This window comes from Theobroma cacao, chromosome 8 (genome assembly GCF_000208745.1).
Source record: "Theobroma cacao cultivar B97-61/B2 chromosome 8, Criollo_cocoa_genome_V2, whole genome shotgun sequence".
NCBI classification, from domain to species: Eukaryota; Viridiplantae; Streptophyta; class Magnoliopsida; order Malvales; family Malvaceae; genus Theobroma; species Theobroma cacao.
Window position 1 is genome coordinate 14,550,988 of NC_030857.1, and position 23,100 is coordinate 14,574,087.

Sequence of the window (23,100 nt, forward strand, 5' to 3'; positions counted from 1 at the left end):
TGAAAAATTGCCCATAGACATATTTTTCATCCCTTATACTCATACCATTCTCCAATTTGTCAAATGTGATCTAAATTCTCTCAAAATCTCAAGTTTTGTCCACAGGTGGAAAAATTACGATTTTGCCCTTGCACATCAAATTTTTCAATTTTTCCCCAAATGAACCCTCGAACTCTGAACAATCATTTTTAGTCATTCCTTGACTATAAAATGTTAAATTTCATCCTACGATTCCTATTTGAACTAGTTCGAGGTTAAATCAATTCAAGTGTACCGTTAGGTACAATACCGAGTTTCGTCTATTCTTAGGGACTTTCCTAGCATAATAACATGCTACTCAGTGCATGTATGTTATGACATGTATTTATAGGGTCGGATTTTACAACATCTCTCCATCTTTGAGCATATTCCTTAAAACTCTCAATGTCTCTCTTTTCCATGTTATGCAAAGAGAGCCTATGTGGGTTTATGTCCATGACATGTTTGTATTAGACTAGGAATGCTCTCGCAAGATCTTTCCAAGAACTAATATGATTCCTATCTAATTGAATATACCACCTAGCCGCATACTTGGTTAGGCTATTTTGGAAACAATGAATCAAGAGTTTATCATCATGTGTATATGCAGCCATCTTTTGACAATACATAGTGAAATGGGCCTTTGGGCATTTGGTTCCATTATACTTCTCAAAATCTGGTACTTTGAACTTGGGTGGGATAATCACATCAAGTACCAAACATAAGTTGGTTGCATCCAAAGATTCATAGATATCCATCCCTTCAATGGCTTTAAGGTACTCATCCAACAAATCATGCTTTTGTTGCATTCTCAATTCTTTCCTTGACTCAAACAAGCCTACTTTCAATTTTCCTTGCTTTCCAAGGTCATTTAAGTCAAGAATAGGAATTGGTTCAAAGAGATTTGGCCTTGGAACTAACATTGTTTACTCTTGCATCGACAATTGGCTTTGTCTTTGCGAACCTGATGATCTTTCGAAAGACTTTTCCCCTTTACTGGCAATCATCATCTCCATTAACTTTTCCAACTGTTCCCTTATCTCTTCTTGACGTTTCTCGATCTTGTCCATTCATTTTGACTGCTCATCTTCCATGATTCTAACTTGAGTCCACATATCACATAAACAGTAAATGGACTTCCTTGTGCTTTTATCTTTTCACAAGATGGAAACAAATTAGATTGAGTGACAAATTATATCTTATTAAAGATTTTTTTAAATATACTCCTTCTTCATAAAACCTTTGTAAAAAGATCTTTTATCTTATGGAATCAACAACGTTGTTACCTTTCCTTTCATTAAATCTTGCAAAGTTAAATGATGCTACTTACAAAGAGGTGGATGAATGATGAATGCATGTGCGACAACTTGAATGCATGGTGGGATGATTGTATGTTTGAGTGTAATGATGATGAATGATTTGGGGCCCTTTTTATGCATGATGAGATTACAACAAAATCTAAGTTGTGTAACACATTTATTTTTCCAAACTAACTTTTTTTCCATTCATCTTTCTTTTTGAGAAATCTCCCTTGTTATTATGAAATAGGATTTAGAATATGCTTAAAGCAAATCAGAAAAGTTAATCCCTGATACATTTGATCCAATCCGTGACAATTCTTTTCATCATTTGAAGAACACATTCGTTTCCTGATAATTGTTCACAAACATAAATCCATTTTCACAAACTTTAAAAGAAGTTAAAAATTGCCATGTCTAAAACATTGAATGTTCCAAAGTCTTAAAAACTTTCACACAAAAGGGAAAAAGTCCTATAAAGCCCACTCTTTTTGTCACTTAGAGACCTAATTGGACATCTTATCACCATGCCTGACCATCTTCGCTGGATCAAATCACTTTGCATCAATCAATGTTTGCACCTTATGCTTGAAAGCAGTACAATCTTCAATGGAATGTCCTATAACTCCACCATGATAATCACATCTTGCATTTTGGTTGTACCACTTTGGAGGTTTCAAGGGTTCCATTGGCATAACAACAACGAGATGATCCTGAACCAATTAGTGAAAAAGTTCTCCATAAGAAATGGGAATGGGATCCAGCTGTTTATATAGTTTCTTTTTGGATTGTTTTTGGATGACACCTTGGCTAAAAGCAGGGGTGGTTGATGATGGTGTGAACAATTAGGCTCGAGGAGCTTGTTGAAAAGATGGTCAAAAGGTGCTTGGGCAAAGGTGCCAACTTGGATGCAAACCAATGTTCATAAGTTGAAAAGTTGGTCGAAAGGTGGTAGGTTAGAGGTATGTGCTCAGTGGCAAACCATTATTTGAAGGTTGTGTAGGACCCAGAGATCTCGTCTTGGATATTAAGTTCTACAATTCAATCATCTGCGTATTCAACTCATCCATTCCCTCCATAACTTTTTCCAAACCCTAATTTTTACTTGGGTCACTGAGTAAGATGTTGGACCTATCAAGGACAAATTGGCTTTCATTCAATGGTTGCTCAAGGCATGGTTCAATTTGAAGCAACGGGAATTCTTGAGGGTGAATACTGTTGACTTGATTGAGACGTTCAACCATTTTCATCAATTTGGCCATCTGTCTTTTCATCTCTCGAAGATCATGTCTGAACTCTTCTTGATTGTGCTCTAGTGCACTTATCCTTGCTTCCAATTGATGTTCCATATCTTTCAACCCTTTTAACCCAAATCAAATAAATTAGAAAAGCAATTTTGAAATTTCACTGAAAATTTTCTAGATGTTTTCCATAAAAGTGGATTTATTCTTTTTCCTTTAAGCCAAATAAAATTATATGATTCTTTATTATTGGAGGAAATATGGCAAAAAATAAACATGAAATGAATAGATGCATATGAATGAAAATATGTTATATGCACAAATGCATGAGATGTAATGATGCTTTGATGAATGGATGAGGTGCTATATAATGTGCCTTTAAAATGTAAGAAAATTTAAGCATTGTACATGCAATGCAAGTACAATAAAAACCATATTATTATTATAAAAAAATCATGTAAAGTGAGAAATGGAAAATTTACTCAAAACTAAAATCCTTCCTCTCTTTTTTTTTTTTGAAAAGAATGAAAGAAACGAAATACCTTTTTTATTTCTCTTTTCATTTCTATCTAAATGGAAGACCTTTCTATCTCCTTTATATTTCTTTTTCTTTTTCTTTACAAGAAAAAAGAATTGAAAGAAATATATTTTCTTATTTTCATAATTTTTTTAAGGATAAAAGAAATAAAAGAAAAGACTTTATTTGTTTATGAAATAGATAGAGTGGGGAGTGTTCCTTCAATTGTTCTTGATTAAAGGGTGTATATTCTCACGAGTAAGGCTCTAACTAGGAGGAGGTAGCTCGTGGTATTCTATATGCTGAGTTCATGGTTTGAAAAAAGCTAAGAGGTTCCCAAATTGTTCCTCACTATCATCGATTCGGACTAGTAAGGTACCCCGATCCTCACCCATTACAAGCTTCAAGCGGACTAAGTTCAATCTGAGTGGGAATCTTCACTAGCCCATGCAGAGGTTATCACCTCACGAGAGCGTAGCTACTTAACTCCCTCTTAATCAAGGACAAAACCCGGGTAGAAGGCTCATGCATGAATACAAATCGTGTCGTGTGTGTGAAGGAACAGATCGACCTTTAACCACTCTTCTCATGTCTCTCTATCCTAGAATCCCCACAATTATAAAATAAATAAATAACAATGATAGAATAAATAAATGCATAAACAACAATGAACAAAATATATGCTAGAAATTAAAGGAAACACTAAATTATTTAAAGCTAAGGATAACATATAATTAATGGCTCAATTCTCTAAGCGTCCCCCAATGGAGTAGCCATCTGTCGTAACGTGAGGGTTCGGGAACCCGACCGCTAGACATGAGAAATTGAGGAGTTGCCACCAATCTTTTTTCCTAGGTGTGATTGGTCACTTATTGACTCAATTCTAATCGACGAGATCCTAAATTAATTTTAGGTCTGTCGAAAAAACGTTAAACTAGCCTACGACTTTTAGCATTGGGTTTGGGAGTATAATTACCCTAAGGAAGGATTAGTACCCCCGTGACACCCATTCCATGAACAGTACCACTTAATTATAGGTTATCCTATTAGAGCCTTAATTCTTAAATTTATTCATTATGTTTCCTTAATTATCATTTATTGATTTTACCCTCTATTTTGTTTGCAAATTAAAATACTCTATTTAATTTTACAAGTGTGAAGTGCACATAATGCGCTCTTGAAATGCATGGTATAAAATATAAATAATATAAGACAAAAACCTTTTATTGAGGATATTTTTCGAATATGCCCATCATACTAGTGGGATCCGGAGATATTCTCTTACTTACAGAATTATCCTGGAAACTTGCCTAAGCAAATTTGACGAATAAATCCCATCTTCGAGATAATCATACTCATTTTAACAAAAATAATATTTTTGTAGATGTAGACCTATTACGAGCAAAAGCTTTTAATTAAAGATATTCTCCGAGCCCTCCCATCGTACTGGTGGGATCTGGAGATATCTTTTCACTTAGGGAATTTCACGAAAAAAACTTGACTTCACAAGATCCTTCAAAAAATCTCATCATTGGGCCTTAGACTTGCGTACAAACTATGTCTACATGCCATAACATTTAACGATGTAGTGACGATGTGTAATGTGCCTATAAATTTCAATATTCGTTTTGTTATTTTCCCACAACCCCTTTTGTTATTTCTTTACAAATTATTTATCTTTATATATATATCATGAACAAATATTTTATTTTTATATAATTTTATCTTATTACATATTTTTATATATTTGGCTACATATATTTTCCTTTGTTATCTAAATACTATTTTTTAAAAACCAAATATTTTAATTATATATATTTTTTATAACCCAATTTCTTTTCTACTCTTTAAGATTACCTAAGCTATTTTATGTTTGAATAGTTATTATGTTTTTTTATATCTTTTTCTTATAAATCTATTTTCCATAACTAGATATTTTCCCCTTGTACTTTAATTATATCCATTATTATTATGAGTTTATTCCCTTTAAGACTTTATTTTTAATACTCATTTATTTATCATCATGAATATTATTATTTTTTCACAACACTATATATATTTTTTGACACCTTAAGTATATATATGCCATTTGTTCTCTTGCAGTTATTATTATTATTATATTTATTATTATCATTATTTCATTATTTATTTTTATTTTTATATTTTCGTTTGATTAGTAATTATATTAATACATTTTTCATTTACTTAGGATTGTAAACATCGAGACTCAAAATTAAAACCCTCCCATCATACCGGTAGGGTTTTAATCGGAATCCCTTACCTAGAAAAATTCATTCGGAGTTGCGACTTCTCGCCTTCCGAATGAATATTTCATCATCTGTATAATTTAATATTATCTTCAATACTTATATTATATATATATGTTATTACCTACTCTATTTTTTATGGCTAAAACTTTATTTATTTCTTTATATTTATCATATTATTATATTTTTATCTACATAAATATAGCCTTTTTTTAAAACACATAAGGAATTAATGGGTTCATGTTCCATGAAATTTTCGAACCACAACAAATTAGCCTAATTTAACTCTAGACCCTTCATCATTCCTTTCAACAAATTTTATAAACAAATCCCACATGACACTCAGCAACCAATAAATGCTACTCTAGCCTTTGAGTTATGAATTTATAATACTAAAAGCTAATAACTTGGAAAGTAACCCACTTTTCTTATGCTTCCTAGAAACAACCAGAGGACAATAGACTCTTAAAAAAAGGTTAAATATTTTATACTTACAAACACAATGAAGTTAACTCCTTTGTAATGCCATTGACATGAAAGTGTCAACACTAAATATTTATTCTTTTTTATAGTTTTTATATTCGTTTTTATTTTTATATTTTTTCCTCCTTGTGCTTAATATTCATAGTATATATATACATATAATAAATCTTTTTATGTTTTCTATTTATTATATTTCTATAAAAATCTTATTTTTATTTCCATAAAAATCTTATTTTTATTTCCATAAAAATCTTATTTTTATTTCCTTATTTTCTAGACTTTGCTAGGTTCAAACAAATGTAAATCACACAAACAAACTCAAAAATCTAAAACCCATAGATTTACCCAAAAGCAAAAGAATTAAAGCTTACCTAGTCTAGGCTTGAACCAACTTGAGACTACTGGGCTTTGAAGGCTTGCAAGCCTACTTCTGTGTGCTACGCGGATTTGCTCTTTTTCCTTCAATTCACTTCACTAGCCTCCAGCTCTCCCTCTACTCTTTAAACAACATTGCTTTACTCCATTTTTGCCTCTAAGACCAAAAACTGCGTCGTTTGATAAAGAAAACTTAATCAACAAACCCATTTTCCCATCTTCTTCAGCATTTCCTTTCTTCCTTCTTTTTTTCACTTTTGCTCTCCGCTCGAAATTCTCTTTAACTTCTCTCTAAAATCCTACCGGAAACCCACCATAGCCTTCAATCACTCTTCTCCTTCTTTATCGTCAATCTAGTCTCAAAAACCACTGAATCCGAAAGCTAAACTCTCTAAACCCATGAAGTTCCCAAAAGAAAAGAAAGAACAAAAAGAAACCCCCTGATCCTACTAATTTTCTTTTCTTTTCGGTTGTTTTTGCTACATTTTTTTTGTTTCCTTTTTTTGATTTGATTTCTTTGTGGTAGCATATGTGGCTATTTTGGTTCTTGTTTTTTCCTTGCTCTATTTCTAGGTTGTTAGGGATCTCTAAAAGAAATTGGAATTTTTAGATTAGCTGCTAGGTTTTGCAAATTTTTTTAGTTGATATGGTTTCTGAAAATCGGCCCCCCCTTTTGATTGAAAATTTTGTTTTTGTATAAAGGTTGAAAATGCTCTCCTTAGTGTTCGGTTAGCCGTTGATTCTTCATGTTTTTGCCTTTGCCAATTGTGATTTTGGGCACCTGGTAGTGTGCATTTTTCCTTGTACGAATTAGGTCCTAGTTGTTTTTTTGCTAGTTGGCTTTTCATTCTATTATTTGTGTAGACACTAAAATCATAAACAAAAATCATAAACAAAAAAATGAATTAAAAATAATGAAAATTAAAAAAATAAAGAAAAAATGAAAAAAAGGGTGGAGAGAGGTACGACTGGCAGGGTGCGGACACCCCGAGTCCCACCAGTATGATGGGCGGATTCGAGAAAATATCCTCGATAAAAAGTTATTCGTCCGACATTTTTTTCACGCCATGCATCTTGCCTCGCATTTGCATTCCATTTTAGGTCAAATAGGAGATAAAAATAAGTGAATAATAACTAAGGAAATATAGCTAATTTAAAAATTAAAGCCTAATAGGATAATCTAAGAATGGTATCGTTCATGGAACGGGCATCCTGGGGGTGCTAATCCTTCCTCCGGCGTAACCGTACTCCCCAGCCTAGATCTAGAAAACCGTAGACCAGTTTAAGGTTCTTTTCGATGGGCTTAAAATTAATTTAAGTTTTCATCGATTAGAATCGAGTCAATAGGTGGCCAATCGCACCTAGTAAAAAAGATTGGTGGCGACTCCTAGTTTAATTTTTTTAGTGAGTTTTCACATTAGCGTCTGGCGATCGGGTTCTCGGACCCGCACATTACGACAATTTGTATGTTCTAGAAAGTTCTTCGTTTGATCTTGCCTTAATGCTATTTACCTGTTGTTATCACTATTTGATTTGTTTTTCCCTTAATTAAATTTTATGAGCTTATTTTAAACAACCGGCTCAAGCATCAAGCCTGGATCTTAAGTCCACTGGCCATGTTATATTCACGCAAGTGGGGTTTAAAATTACCAATAGCCCAAAAGATTGGAAAAGATATTTACTCAAATTCGTGAAAAAATTTGCTATTATAATGATTTAATATATAAATATGTAATGCCTGAGCATTTGGCTCAGTAATTGGTGCATTTTGAATCCTTTGAAAATCACAAATGATTTTGCTAGTGGTAATTAAATATATGTTGAAATCTGTATGTGTACTTAAGGAATGATATATTTCAGAGTAAAATCATAATACAACTTACAAAGGTGTGTACAGCTCAAAGTAAACAAAAAACAATTGTTGGTACCTACCTAAGGAAGGGCTTGGAACATGAACACCAGCGATAGCAAGTATTTCTTTCATTTCAAACTCAACCAATGAAAGAATAACTGCTGGTCTAAGCCAATATGTTCTATTCATTGGAACTGGTTTCCATATACCACCAGTCACTTCGGCACAAAAATAATAATAACAGCAAGAGATGCAAGCAAGAAATCAACAAGGTCCCTCAGGCCTACAGACGTCCAAAATCAAATTAGATATAAAACGATCACAAATGGAAGGTATGATGTAAATTTTACTTAGTGTGACATATTAGGAAGAAAATCATGGATTAAACAAGTAGTGATGCTAAGCAAGAAATCCGAAAATAAAATAAGGCCAAAAAGTTAAACTAGCTTTTATTACCTGTTGCGAGGTCTCGAGATGAAAGCCTTCCGTAGGCACAGGTAGTTAAAATTGCCTCGAGAACAAAAGGAGTGGCTTTCAACACATCCCACGTAAAGAACGTATGTATCTGATAAACATCTTCCTTGGAACTTACAAGGGAACCACAAATGCTGCTACTTGATGGCGTTGAAGAATCACTTTGTAAGGCCCCACTTTTGGTCATTTTTCAGTAAATCATACTTAAAATCTTATTAGCAACTTCATGAACAGGGTTCCACTACAAAGGCCAAAAAGCGTTGAAGTAATACACGATCTGTTTTGACAATACCAACCTCGTAACTTTGGAAAATAATCGATGTATATGGGCTTGTCTGATGCAAATTCTAACTGCTCAAAGTTGCTATCCATTTCATCCTGAACAGCCAAATTTTGTGAGGCAGTGCGACTATTTCGCAATAGCAAGAGATACTCTAAAGTAAGCTCACTACCCATTGCTCCTTCAGTCGTGCATAGCTCAAAGGGGGTTTGTAGAATTTCCACAAATGAAGGAGAAAAAGAAATGCAACTGAGAAAACCATGTACATTGAAGGCTCATCACCTGTACTTGATTTGCTACATGGTGTAAGGACAAGCGATCCGAATGTCTCACAAAGTGGCATGAGAAAAGCAGCAACTTCAGGGATTTGTTGGTATTAGAACTTTAAATTCATCAAATTGAGTGATTCCAACTTGCAACAATCTACTAACATCAACAGAAAGACAAAAGATCCAAAAAGAAAGCAAGAAACTAAATAAAAAAAGTCTATCTACAACTGCAAAGCCATAGAGTGGCTCATGGCCCAACCATCCAATTGATGTAGACTGAGTATATATTCACAACTATTATTTAAATATAAGCTTTGTTTGATTGGTCCTTGAGTTTAACCAATCATGACCCAGCTACAATTTTGAAACAATAAGCTTTGTTTTTTTTCTTTCCTTTTTGTCATTTGTTATCACTTTTCAACATTTTCAGGTTTGTCTTTTCCCTCTCTCTTTTTGTTCAATAAAAATTTTATGTGGATACAATGATTTCTAGTTTTGCAGTAAATTTGTCGCTGGGTGTGCAATGGTTTCTCTTAAGGATAAGGAGAGAAGAAAACACAGACTTAGAGTGATTCAAAACAGTTTTCTTTTTTCTTTTTTAATTAAATGTTGAGGTCCAATTTCTTTTTTATTTTTAATTAAATGATCCCATCAAGTTTATCATAAATATGAGTTTTAATTTAGCTACAGGTCACATGCAACATTTATGCTACATGTCGATTGTTGTTGATATTAATTTTATGTGTCAACGTGCACTCACTTCTGTAATATATTTTTCTATATTTATCCAACACAGGTCCTCAAGGCTTTACAATTGAGGTTAAAAATTGCTTCATAGATTCCCTAATAGAGTATAACAGCTACAAAATTCTTATAAAATTATTCTTTATTAATTGGAAGAGCTTACATTCTTATATATAGATTATAATAATAAAAAAAGACCCAAAACAGGTCTGAAACCATAAATGAAAAAAATAATAAAGAAAACTTTAAATAAACCTTTGACCCAAATTCTTAGATTTCTAGCAAAATAAAGAATTAATAGAAGCCTTACCCAAGAAAACAAAAATCGCATACAACTTTGTTTTTTTCATTTCTCTAATCAGCAGTTTTGGGATAAAACTTGCAACTATTAACTTAAGGAAAGATAAAATAAGACTTAATCACAGCCTCCCTAGTCTTAATAATGTCATAACTTGATCTGAATAAAATAAAGACTATTTCCTTGGAATTAATACTTTGTTGTCTAAAACATGGTGTTTGAACAATCACCTTATCATTAGAAAAATTGGCTCATAAACAAGCAAATAGAATGAAGTCCCTTCAACATGTTGCTTGTATGTTAGCCAACAACAGCCAGGTTGTCATGAACAATCTTAATAAGGCAATGAAGCTAATATGACTAATATATCTTAGAGGTCCCAAAAACCACAAACGGTTTCACAGCACATCACTTACCACTTCATGTAAAGAGAGAATATGGATAGTGTCAATAGAGGAAGCTCCAAACAGAACAGCACATAACATTGGCATATGATCAATCAAGTGATCCATAACCAGGAGACATAAGAGTAAAAAGAAGTTTGACAACAAAGTGTACCACATGTTCCTGCCAAAGATATGTAAATTTTCCTTTTGAGGAAAACAAAGGCATCGAAAAGCACAAAAAGGGTGAAATAAAGTGCTATAAGCTCTTATCTCCCCATGATTCAGGTATGGAACAGAATAAATGTGGGGCTTCTAGTGACAAACAAATTCTAGTTCATGCCCATTTCAAATAAAGCAATAAAACTGAAAAGATAACAAGTGGCCTTTCTTTGATGACCCTCTACAACCGATCAACAAATTCAAGCAACAAAATTAGAGTTCTAAATAACCATAGTAGGTAAATTCATGAAAAACATTTTAGGCCATAATAAGTAGATAAGAAAACTTTTGAAACAACTAACTTTAACTTTTTTAAAACAGTATGAAGTATGGACATGGTATCTGAAAATTCCATCCACAGCTAAGAGATGCACCACATAGAATCTTCGCAGTTGCCAACTTCTCCTCGACTAACCCATTCAATGCAATGTGATATAGTTTCTCTATCGCCGCTAAACTTAAACAAAAGAGCCTTTAGAAAATCAAATTAATGAATTTTCCAACCAAGAGCTAACTATAAAATTCTCATTATACCTAGAAGCAGGAGTTGTTAAAAAAGAATTTACTAGATGACCATTGAGTGGATCTCCTTCCATGAAACTAAACCAAGTAGATTTCTTAACTAGTGATAATTCAGACGAGACCATTAAAGAAGAGACATAACCAAGCCAAAAATATGCTGATGAGTCACTCAAATTTCTTGCACTGCAGGCTTCCACAATGAGGTGCCTCATGTTGCCACCTAAAAATAAAGCACAAAGATAAATACAGAAAGCACCAAGGAAATAAAAGCAACTAGACAATAGAATAAGCCCCAAATGTCCCTACTCATAATCAGTTGTGGGAGTATAATTACATGTACACATTTAAATTACCTGTATTTAAGCAAGTTTCAATAGAACTACCACTATCTAAACCATCCCTACAATTCTTTAAAAAAAAAGCTTGCAGCTTTTGCAGCAACATTATTAACTATAGCCATAATCGATGCTAAAGGGCATAGAAGCCCAGAAAAGTTTCCAAGTAGCTAGAAAGCAAAAATCAATCCCAATTTTCTTGCATCACAGCCTTTTCCACCCATTCAATCTTCATACCCAGATTCTTAAAAGAAGAGGATTGCGATTTGGCCTCAACCTCAAAGACATTAGCAATTGGCAAGGGCACAATAGACAAAAAGATGCAAATATGAGCCTCAAGATGTGGAATAGGACACTCCAAAGGATCACGTTCCTGAAATGAAGAAAGTGGCAGAAAATGAAATTAAAATTTGCACATGTTTTTCTTTGTAAAAGTGATTATTGTAATGGCAAATCTGAACTCGTTGCACAAGCCAAAGGGAAGCCAAAGTGCTAGAAAGGTTTCTTCCAGCTTGCTCTGTTAAATACTCAGAGTGTATAAATTATTTATGCAAATACAACACCACTTGCAAATGCAGAACATATTACCTTCCTTTATTCAATATATGGAAAAAGAAAAAATTTAACAAGAAAACACCCATATATGTAGATTGATATTTACAAAACATGTGCATAAGCATGTTGTGCATACGTTACATATATATAAAAAAATTTAATCACAAATAATAATGAAACTTCAAGTAGATACCTGTGAGTATAACAATAGCTGATTTGATGGAAAGTTACTTCCCATCCATAGCATTCTTCATATAAATATCAAAAGGCACCTAACAATCCGACTGTCCAGAACCAAAATTGCAGCAAGAAATTGGCTTGCATGATCCTATATCCACCAACATTTCAACGAGCTAGTGTTGCTTTAACTGGTACTCAAAACTTGGAATTCTCTTTATGTTCGCCAATAGGTTGGCCAAAATCTGGTTTGCAGATTTTAGACTCGGGCATGCCGACTTATTTGCCTCAAGAAAGTGCAACCTTTGTAGGAGGCCATTGAATTTTTCTGGCTTATCAATAAGGACATAAAACAAGACATGAGAACGATAGTTCAATTAGATATATAAAAAACTTCAACGAAAAAGTTTGAAAAGAACCATTATTGCTACAAAACAAGAATATAATAGCAGGGTAATTAAGAGAAAGGATTATCACATTGAAGGCTGTAACACCCCGTACCCTCGTATAAAAGTCAATAAGACATTATCGACAAGACAAATGATCAATTGATATAAATTTAAATGCTAAAGAGTAGTGACCAGTGAAAAAGAATATTTTGGAATAAAATATTTTGTATACAATAAAATAATAATTAAATAATAATATTTTTATCGAAGATGAATTAGTTAGTTAAAAGGTTATTCAAAAGTGAACCGGGACAAAGTAAGACATGTTGGGTCCCGAGGAAACAAGTGAAAAATTTTAGAATAAAATAATATTAAAATATTAATATTTTATTTGTTGTCGAAATTTATCATAAAGGAGGAGTATATGGTTTATCTAAGTGGAGGAGAAAAAGTAAAAGCAAATCTTGAGGAAAAACGATGCAAGTGGGGCTCGTGTGCCTTTATTTAATAAAGCAAGAATGGGTAAGTGTATATTTAAATATTATGGTGACATCTTGGTGAAGTGTAAATTTGATATTCTACTTGTACAAGTGTAAAGGAAGAAAGATAGAAGGAAATTGGAATTAAAGAAATGTTGGAAAGACTAAATTGTAAAAGATAAAAAGTTTGGAAGGTCAAATGGTAAATAAGAAAAAGTTAAAGGATTTATGCGCAATTTCTCCATGAAAGGAAATGTGCCATTTCCTTGGTCAATCCACCCATGTATGAAAAAAAAAATGAGAGTGAAAGCCATTTCAAGGCTTTTGTCTTGAGAGATTCGCCCATAACAAAGAGAAAAGAAAGAAAGGAAGAAAAGAAAGAAGAAAATAAGGAAGGGTTAGTCTTGTGAAACTCCACCCGAGAGGAAGAGAGAAAAAAGAAGAAAAGAAACATGCAAGGAAAGGCTCGGCTTTTAGAAGAAAAATGTGAAGAAAACAAGTAAGTTTCCATGAGAGATCAGCCCATTTGGAAGGGAAATGGAGAGGAGAAGGCTTTGCGAAGCTTTCACTCGAGAGGAAAGGAAGAATTGAGAGGAAAGAAAGAAAGAGAAATCAGCTTGAAAGAAAGAAGAAAAGAAAAAGGAGAAAGAAGAAAAAGGCTTGGAGGAGGCTCAGCTTGGAGGAGATTGCAGAAAAACCGAAATGTTTTCTCTTGCATGCCATGGTTAGAGCTTTGAGAGGGCATGAGAGGTTCGGCCTAGTGGCTTCAAGTTAAGGAAGGTAAGTAGAACTTTGATTTTGGTAATGATTTCTTGAGGAAGTGAGTTGGTAATTGTGTGAGAATATTTGTGGCAGCAAGGGTCATCCAAGAGCGTCGAGAGTAAGCCCAATGTCACATCGGGATAGTGTGACCCTTGTGTACAAGTTAGCTCTAGCTAGAGAACCTCTACGTCCCCGATGGGCTGTTGACATGGCTAGGGCCATGGTCTGTGATTATACATTGCAAGGCCACAGGTTGTTATATGTGGCTAGACCACAAGTTGATATACGTGGTTGCAACCGCTTGATTTCTTCAATGTCGGCCAACATCCTCGAGACTGCCATGGTTGTGGGAATCCGGTGGAACGGTGCTCCCAGATTATTATTACGTAAAAGTGGGTCCATGAGTGATTACTATGCTTACTTATTCGAGGGCCTTGAGAGTTTTAGACTCGTACTCTTTTGCATGGTGGAGAGTTAATGTTTTTCCACAGCTCCCCTATTTGTTTGCAAGCTTTCAGTGCTTTATGAGATGATTTTGAGCTGATATACGTGGATGCGTACGTTGGTTTTGACATGCCTTACATTTTGGGAGAGTGCGTGATGCTATACGATTATTGTATCTTTAAAGAAAATAGATGATGTTGATGATTGGAAATTTATTTTACTACGCTTTGTTTTCAACATTGTTTTGCCAAGAAAAGTACTGCACTATGATTTTACAGCATTATTTTTACGAGGCACAAACACCCTACTTGATATTTGGTTTTATTAAGTTACCATTTTATACTCTAATTTTATCTATCAAATGATCTGCCTTAAGCTTGTTTCCCATCAACGCCTTGCTCATAGAGCCGATGATCACTGAGTCTGTGAGATTCATCCCCTTTTTTTACCTTTTGTAGATAGTGATCGGCCTAGCATGCAATCATCGACATCTATTGCCTATAGCAGATAGGTAAAAGCATCTCCTAGCCCCTCATTCCGAGTCGTTCCGCTACTAGAGGTCGAGTCGGTCATAGCATAATTTAATTGTAGATAGTGTCAATGTAAATGTATGGTTGGATATTAAGGACTTTAATGTAATTGCTTACAATCATATGGAGTAAAAGTCAAGTTGATTAATTATGTTTATTATTCAATTCATGTCACAAGAGTTATATGGTTAAAGATAATTTCACAGATTGATGGCATGAATATGAAGTAATAACGAAGGTTTCGAATAAGGCTTGTTCAAGACTTGACGGGTTCTCCCGCAAGATTCGGACGTCGGTAGCAATTGAGGAGCAGTCGTTACAAAGACATACTAAATGAAGAATGATCATGCATACATGTTTAAATACACAAGCCTAAATAGAACCATAGCTCTTAAACTCTCTGTTAGTTGTCTTAAGACCTCTATAGCTAAAAAAGAACTCTTCCATCTCATCTGTTCAAGGTGTTTGTCTCTTTCAATATGATAAACTCCTCTAGTGTCTATGTCTAAAAAGTGATGATCCATGCTTCCAGTTCCAACCATTCCATTTTAGACGTCTAAAGATGTCATTCGCAATCCCCAATCATCCAATGTGTAGTCAATCAAGGCAATGACAATAATGAAAAAAAAAAAGAGGACAACTGCTTGGCCAAGTTCCACAATCTAGGCACTGTAATTCTGAGAAAGTTGGAGGGTAACCTTAACAGAATCTACAATGTTGTGAAACAACAAATGAAGGGTTAGCAAAAATAATGCATGAGAATTGGGTTGTGATCCCATATTAATTTAGCAAGCATGTCATGGAATTTTGTGCAATGCAGAGAATAGAAATCACAATCATAATTTTACAAGAGAAAATTGCTAATTTTTGCAAATTCATTTAAAACTTAAAAACAATAAATTTACAACAAATTAGTACAGAAGTTACTCGCTTTTGGTTACAAACATAAGGAATGGAAAGGTCAAATGATAATGCATATCGGCAGAGAAGCTCAACCTAGAGCCTATATGCCTCTAGTTGAGAGTGTTGCTAAGGAATGACTCTAGGTTAGGAACATTCATTTCAGGCGAAGCTTTGATACTAAGCAATGATTTTTCTTAATTTACATAAATTAACTTTTAACTTGAAAATGAAAAAGCAAAAACCTGCAAGTGAGTAAGGAGAGAACATGGGGGGGGGGAGGAAACGAGGTGGGAAAAGAACCCATTCTGTAAAAACTTTCAAAGTGATACTCAATAGGTACGAAAGCAAAGATGGGAGACAAGCGCTTGCCTTAACTCAGCGTTGGGTAGTCCCAGTCCATGGGAGACTATGCATTTTGCCATCTTTGCTGCCCAAACCAATGGCGTGGTCTCCTCCCGCTCTTTCCAACGCTCAATCCTCTACTCCATCTCTTTTTCTATTTCCATCTCCAAACTTTCAACTCTCAGGCTTAACTCCATGCCATTCGCCATTTTTGATGAATTGGTGTCCTTGGACAAGTCAAAGTCATAAGGTGTTTGTTCCCATGAATTGATTAGCAAGTAACAGTGGTGGTAGTAGATTTCACATTCTCAGCTACCACTAGCCCGCCATAACCCATTGTCACCTATCTAACCCAACACCTATCTAATTCCATTTAATTCTATAAAATCAACTTTAAATACCAATTGGATCCTCTAGAACTCAACTTTTCATATAATTTCTAATTAGATTAGATTAGAGGTTAAATTCATAATTATCATATATAATCTAACTAGATGACTCGAGTTTTGTCAGTTATAATCCTATTACGCAAGTATACGTAACGAATATATAGTATATTAGCAAGCAGAGTATCAATCCCACAGGGAATTGATCTAAAATTTTACTAAGTACTAAAATTAGAACAATTTAATCTTATCCAAACAATCAAAATTAATTAATTAACTAAAACTAATTAACTAAAATTAAAACCAACAAGAAAAATCAAAATAATAATAACTTGAGAAAATACCAAATCAACAAGCCTAGGATTACAGTATCCCTCACACTTCATCTAAATCTTACCTCTCTTCCTTAACTTATTTCAATGGGGTGAATTGCTAACCTAGAGTCCTAAATTATTTATAAGAATCTACCGACTCATCCTATAAAAATATATATTTTAACCAAAACACTATATCTCTATGTGAATTGAAATTAAAACAGACTCCTTAAGTTCAGGCTCTAATCTGGCTACATATGACCTATAGGTATATCCCTATCCTATACACAAATCAATTAATATGATCATATGCTATCTCAATTTTAGTTTACTCTAAACTCCCTTTCCCAAGTTTGTTTAGGTTCCTAGACCAATTTAATTGGTGGCCAAGCAATTAAAAGCATTAAGAACAAATTGGAATAAACAATTCAATTCCCATTAGAGATAAGCAATAAAGAGATTAAAAATTTAGACTACATGTGAGTTCAATTGCAATCCAAAAAAAAGAAAATTAGCTACTCATAATTGTAAAAACAAATAACATTATAATAAACTTAACCATTAAAAGTAACAAGAAAATTAAAAGCCAAGGAAGAACACAAAATAATAATTGTCGTCTTGATCTTCAAGTTTCAGCCTCAACTTTTAGCTTCTCGAATCTCTCAAAAGTTATCTCCAATGTTGTTAAACATATCCTATTTATACTAATAGACTTAACCTAAAGTTCCTTAAGTTGACCTAGGGCTTAATTGGGCTTAAAAGTGTAATAAGAGGCCCAAAAATCAATTATCAGTCTTTACAAATTTTCATTCTCAGTGCAGTACGTCTAACCATTTTCTGATACAATTTTTTCTATCTTCGAGGCAGAACTGGGCAAAGTAATTAAAATAAAAGTTGTAGCTCTGTCTCTTAGCTTTCCAATGGTCCAAGAATCGCATCATTTTGAGTTCTGTAGCTTGAGATATGACCAAAATACTGAAGCATATGCAAGCATATTCTAGGTTTTTCAACACTTTACTTTCCAAAAGTAAGCCCAATCACTTTTAATCTTACAAAAAAGAATAAAAATTAATAAATAATAACCAAATTAAAAGGAATAATATAAAATTAAAATAGTTCACTTAAAAATAAACTAATTATAAAAACAACTAAAAATAAGTAAATTATAATTAAATAAATGAGAGATCTTAGACTTATAAACATGGATGTTTCATATTTCAATAGATTAATCTTTTGACGAGAGAATAATAAATTTGGAACATTTACACATAATTGTGAACTATAATGTCTAGAGTTCAAATCCCTCCTCGCCCACAACCAATCCAAACTTTGTTTAAATGGTATTTAAAGCTATAAATAACTTGACTTTTCTACTATTTTTGGTGATTTTGTCATTTTGAAAGCTAATGTTTTGGACTGGAAAACGATTAGAAACATTGAAAGTGGTAAAACCATACCTTAGATGATGACTAAAGGAATTGGTAACAACAAGAATCAAAATTCTTTGAGCTGCGTAATCCTTAGAAAATCTGTTCTGGGAAAGTAGAAAAAGCTTATACCTGGAGTGGTACATAAACTCTTTAACTTCATCTTTGTATATAATCATGAAGTTTTCATTTTTTTTTTTTATGTTATTATTGTACAGCTTTCTTCTTCTCAAATTCTAATTTCAATATGACGTAAAAATGCTTGCTTTAACATGGGTAACCTTGTGTGATAGATTTTCATAAAGCAAAATATTTACAATAACCTTATTTGTATTGTTTTTCAATATGGTTTTGCTTATAAAATTATGACATAGTATTTAAAGAAACCTCTTAGTTATTCAAAAAAATTTAACAAGTCTTTGAATTTTTATTGTTTTAAATATACTCTTATTTTCCTAACATATGACCTAATTGATCCAATGAGTCAATCATTGATACATGATGATCTGAGACATCAAGTAGATTGTTGTTCGGTTCAATTCTAGTAACTATGGCTATGGTGATTTGATTCTACTAAGTACTACTGTGGTTAGATTGGATGTTCAAAACAATATCATTTGCTAGTCAATGGAAAATCAAATTAAGAAAATTTCCCTAGCTAAAGCAAAAACAACCCAGCACCTTTGTCGCTACAAAAACCCCATGCTAACCCTCCACCATCCAATGCCCATCATCAGTTAAACACCCACCACCGCCCTTGTCATCACATGTTATGATTGTAACCAGCACCAGTATCACCTTAACTATTGTTAAACAAACTCAAGATTTATGCCACTTTAGGCAAAATTTGAGAATCGTCGCTTGATATTTATATTAGAATCGAGAGTCATGTACATAAGCTTTAAGGTTATAAATCTTGTCATTATCAAGGAACTTGATTTGAAGATTTAAGTATGAAGTAAGAAAGGAATCAAAACTTTTAATCTTACGTGGGATAACTCAACCTCTACTATTCCACTCTAGATCAACTTGATTAAGGATCAAAATAAAAAGCACACAATTCTTTTACTTAGTATCTCATACAATTATGAACAAATAATTTCTCATGTTTTCACTTTTGCATCTAAAAATAAACAAGTAAACTAATGGTTTTTTTTTTTAATTAAGGTAGGAGAATTCGAATTTTACTTTTTAGATAAGAAGATAATGCACCAATCAATGAGCCAAATGCTCAAGTGCTACAAGTATACTAATGTTTTATCCTCAAAATAATAAAAACTTCATATGTACGTAAGACAGTGGTCATTGAAACATCTATATATCAACCTCATTTTTAATTAATTTTTGGCCCTGCTCCGTTGACTTTGCAACATTAATTGCTTATCTTCTTTGTTTGTTTTACTCATTCAACGTCCACCATATCCGAATTTCAAAGTCCTGCAATAATAATAGTTCGAAGTAGGGTGATCTAAGCCCTCGACTGCAAGTAGAATTTATATGAAAGGCTTTTGGCCAACCTTATCTTAGTTCTTTGGCAATAGGCATCCATGCATGATCTTCTTTTTCCCTTCTTTTGCATTGAGTTTGGAATAGCGATTCTCATGGAATGGACGGACTACAAAGGACAAGAAAACTTTGTTAGCATATGGATTTTCATGATATAGATACCTACCCAAGAAAATAAGATTCATTTAAACCCTTACATATATATATATATATATATATATATATATATATATATATATAGGACAGTTGAGGTTTAATTGTATTAGGGTTTTTGTCTAATTGATGGGAATAGCACTTTAATGTGCACACAGAGAAAACCAAGATGGACAGATTATTTATTCTTGTTTCGCTGACCTCTAATAAGACCAAAGGGAAATGGCAAAAATGAATTATATATTGCATTAATCCATGCAAGTACACACAAATGAAATATAAATGCCCTTAAAATTCCTTTTTATTTCATTAATCTAGCATTGTTCATAGAGATAATTTAGCATTGTTCATATAAAGAGGAAAAAGGAACCTCTCATGTAAATTGTGAGTGGTAAAATTTTACTAGTAGGATATAGAAAGAGATAATGTAACATCGATTACTGTGACCTTGGCTGTCGTCTCATGAAATTGGTGATAATATTATAGTAAAAAAATGTAAAGAAAGGTTGAAGAAAGAGGCAAAGGCTGCATGAATGTTGGGCTGTTGGATTTACCAGAGAGTAATTAATTATTGCCATGGAGAAAACAGATGAATTCATTTACTGCTGTCCAACTACCCACCTTACCTCGGTTATTTAACCCCATTCACGAACCAAATTGATTCTCGACCCCTAAATTCACTGCCCTTTTCTTTCTTTCTTTCTCTCTTCAGAGAAGTATGGCAAACTTGTGGATGTTTTGTCTGCTTGTTGTTTCAGGTTTAGGTATGGCGTTCAACGTAGTTTCAGGCCAAGGAGAAGACCCTTTTGGGCCAGATGGTGGGAGGAGAAAAGAAATGGTGCCTGCCATGTTCGTATTTGGAGACTCTCTCATCGACAATGGCAATAACAATGACCTTCCTTCTTTTGCCAAGGCCAACTATTTCCCTTATGGCATTGACTTCAATGGCGGCCCTACCGGTCGTTTCTCCAATGGTTATACCATGGTTGACGAAATAGGTCTATAGCTTAGATCTCTCGTTTTCTTTTCACTTTTCTTTCTCCGTTGATATATAATAGCTCTCACTAACTGAACAGCATGCACATGCAGCTGAACTGCTAGGACTTCCCTTGATACCTGCATACTCTGAAGCTTCTGGTGATCAAGTGCTTCATGGTGTTAACTATGCCTCTGCAGCTGCTGGAATCCTCGACATCACAGGAAGAAACTTTGTAAGCACTAATTTCTCCATGGTTTTGCCAGATTCTAGTATTTTTTAATCCATGCATGATTACATATCCACTACTCAGAGGTGGACAGTGCTAGGCATTTAATAACCTTCTAATTTTCTAGGCAAACCTGCCATTCTTTACAGTGCTTGAAAAATGAATCTAGTCTGCACCTCCATGCAGTCTTGCCGCTGAAGCCTTAAATGCATTTGACCTATGACTATGTAGAAATTCCAACTGTTTTATAATAACAGATGATATGCCTATAATCAAAAGTGTTAATTAATACAAAAATAAGCTCCTTAAAACAACTTGAAGTATGGGTTTTATGGCATTAGTTTATCTGTTGTGTATTGAATGAATTTTTGTACGACTTCAAAATTTAATTTATACCATCTTTTGCTTGTAAATTGGTGGGGGGGGAAGCCTTCTGTAGTAGGGGCATGGTATAAAACTTTTATGCATTCACAATAAATGATGACATGCAATATGAGTAAATGTCTTTAAAGCTACATGCAGAGTAAAATTAAGGAATTGGTTTATTAATGGGGTGGTTGAGAGTGAAATTAAAGTTCTGAGTTCAAGTTTTGAGGAGTAAATACATAGGCTAGCTAAATCTCAAACATTTTCCTACATTCATGTGGGTAACTTTTGTGTATTTTGCTTTGATCAGGTGAGCCGAATACCATTTGATCAACAGATAAGGAACTTCCAGAGCACCCTTGATCAGATTACGGACAATCTTGGGGCAGTTGATGCAGCAGATGCAATTGCTCGGTGCATTTTCTTTGTTGGAATGGGCAGCAATGACTACCTTAACAACTACCTTATGCCCAATTACCCAACCCGGAATCAGTACAATGCCCAACAATTCGCTGATCTCTTGGTTCAACAATACACTCGGCAATTAAGGGTAAGATTTCATCCTGAAGCATTGGCCAGTTAACTGTTTCAGCCTGCTAACAGCCCTTACGTACTTGATCTTAAAGAGAAAACCAGAATTCATTTGCTAGCTTTGTGATGTGCAGACACTTTACAATCTTGGAGCACGTAAGTTTGTACTAGCAGGGTTAGGACGAATGGGATGTATCCCAAGCATCCTTGCACAGAGCACAGTTGGAAGCTGCTCGGAAGAAGTGAACCAGCTTGTTCTACCTTTCAATGCAAACGTGAAGACAATGATGAATAACCTTAATGCCAATCTACCTGGTGCAAGATTTATTTACATCGACGTTGCTCACCTGTTTGAAGATATCGTCGCCAATTCTGGAACATATGGTAACTTGAAGTTTAATTTGGTCATAGAAATTGATATCATCACCTGTTTTTTCCTAACTTTTCCTTCACCATGCATGCAGGATTTAGTGTTGTAAACCGAGGGTGCTGTGGCATCGGAAGGAACAGAGGCCAGATTACATGTCTTCCCTTCCAAACCCCATGTCCAAATAGAGACCAATACGTGTTTTGGGATGCATTCCATCCAACAGAAAAAGTGAACATCATAATGGCAAGGAAGGCTTTCAATGGGGATACAAGCATTGTTTATCCCATCAACATAAAGCAGCTCGCCAGCATTAATATTGAGCCCAATTAGCAGTCAAAAATCAGTAGGGTCCATGGGCATTTCTCTATGTGCACTTGAGTTTCTAGTTGATCGGAAGCTGGAACTTTTATGATAAACAAAAGAAAGAATAGTTTTGCTTATTGCTGCTTTAACACTACATTCATAATTTAGTTTGACTTTGGTGGCATCACATGAGATTTAAGCGACAAGCAAATGCCAATCTAAAGAAACAACTTCAATATAATTTTGATGGATTAAGGGCTAGCATTTGGCTCAAGTCTGAGCCTCTAGCTTTGCATCTTACTCTAAAGCTGCCGCATGCTTCTTCAAAATTTCCCATAGAAATAAAAACAATAAACAGAAAATTGATTCTAATGGAAAGA

The 23,100-nt window shown here is 34.0% G+C and overlaps 1 protein-coding gene and 1 pseudogene across 1 annotated transcript; one reads left to right on the forward strand and one right to left on the reverse strand.

Moving 5' to 3' along the window:
* On the reverse strand, positions 1,871-14,342 carry LOC18592831 (annotated as a pseudogene).
* On the forward strand, positions 20,616-22,904 carry LOC18592835 (GDSL esterase/lipase At1g71691). Its single transcript, XM_007019733.2, has 5 exons — positions 20,616-20,943; positions 21,035-21,156; positions 21,827-22,066; positions 22,182-22,431; positions 22,512-22,904. The coding sequence occupies exons 1-5, from the start codon at positions 20,664-20,666 to the stop codon at positions 22,745-22,747; spliced, it is 1,128 nt and encodes a 375-aa protein (XP_007019795.2). The 5' UTR covers positions 20,616-20,663; the 3' UTR covers positions 22,748-22,904.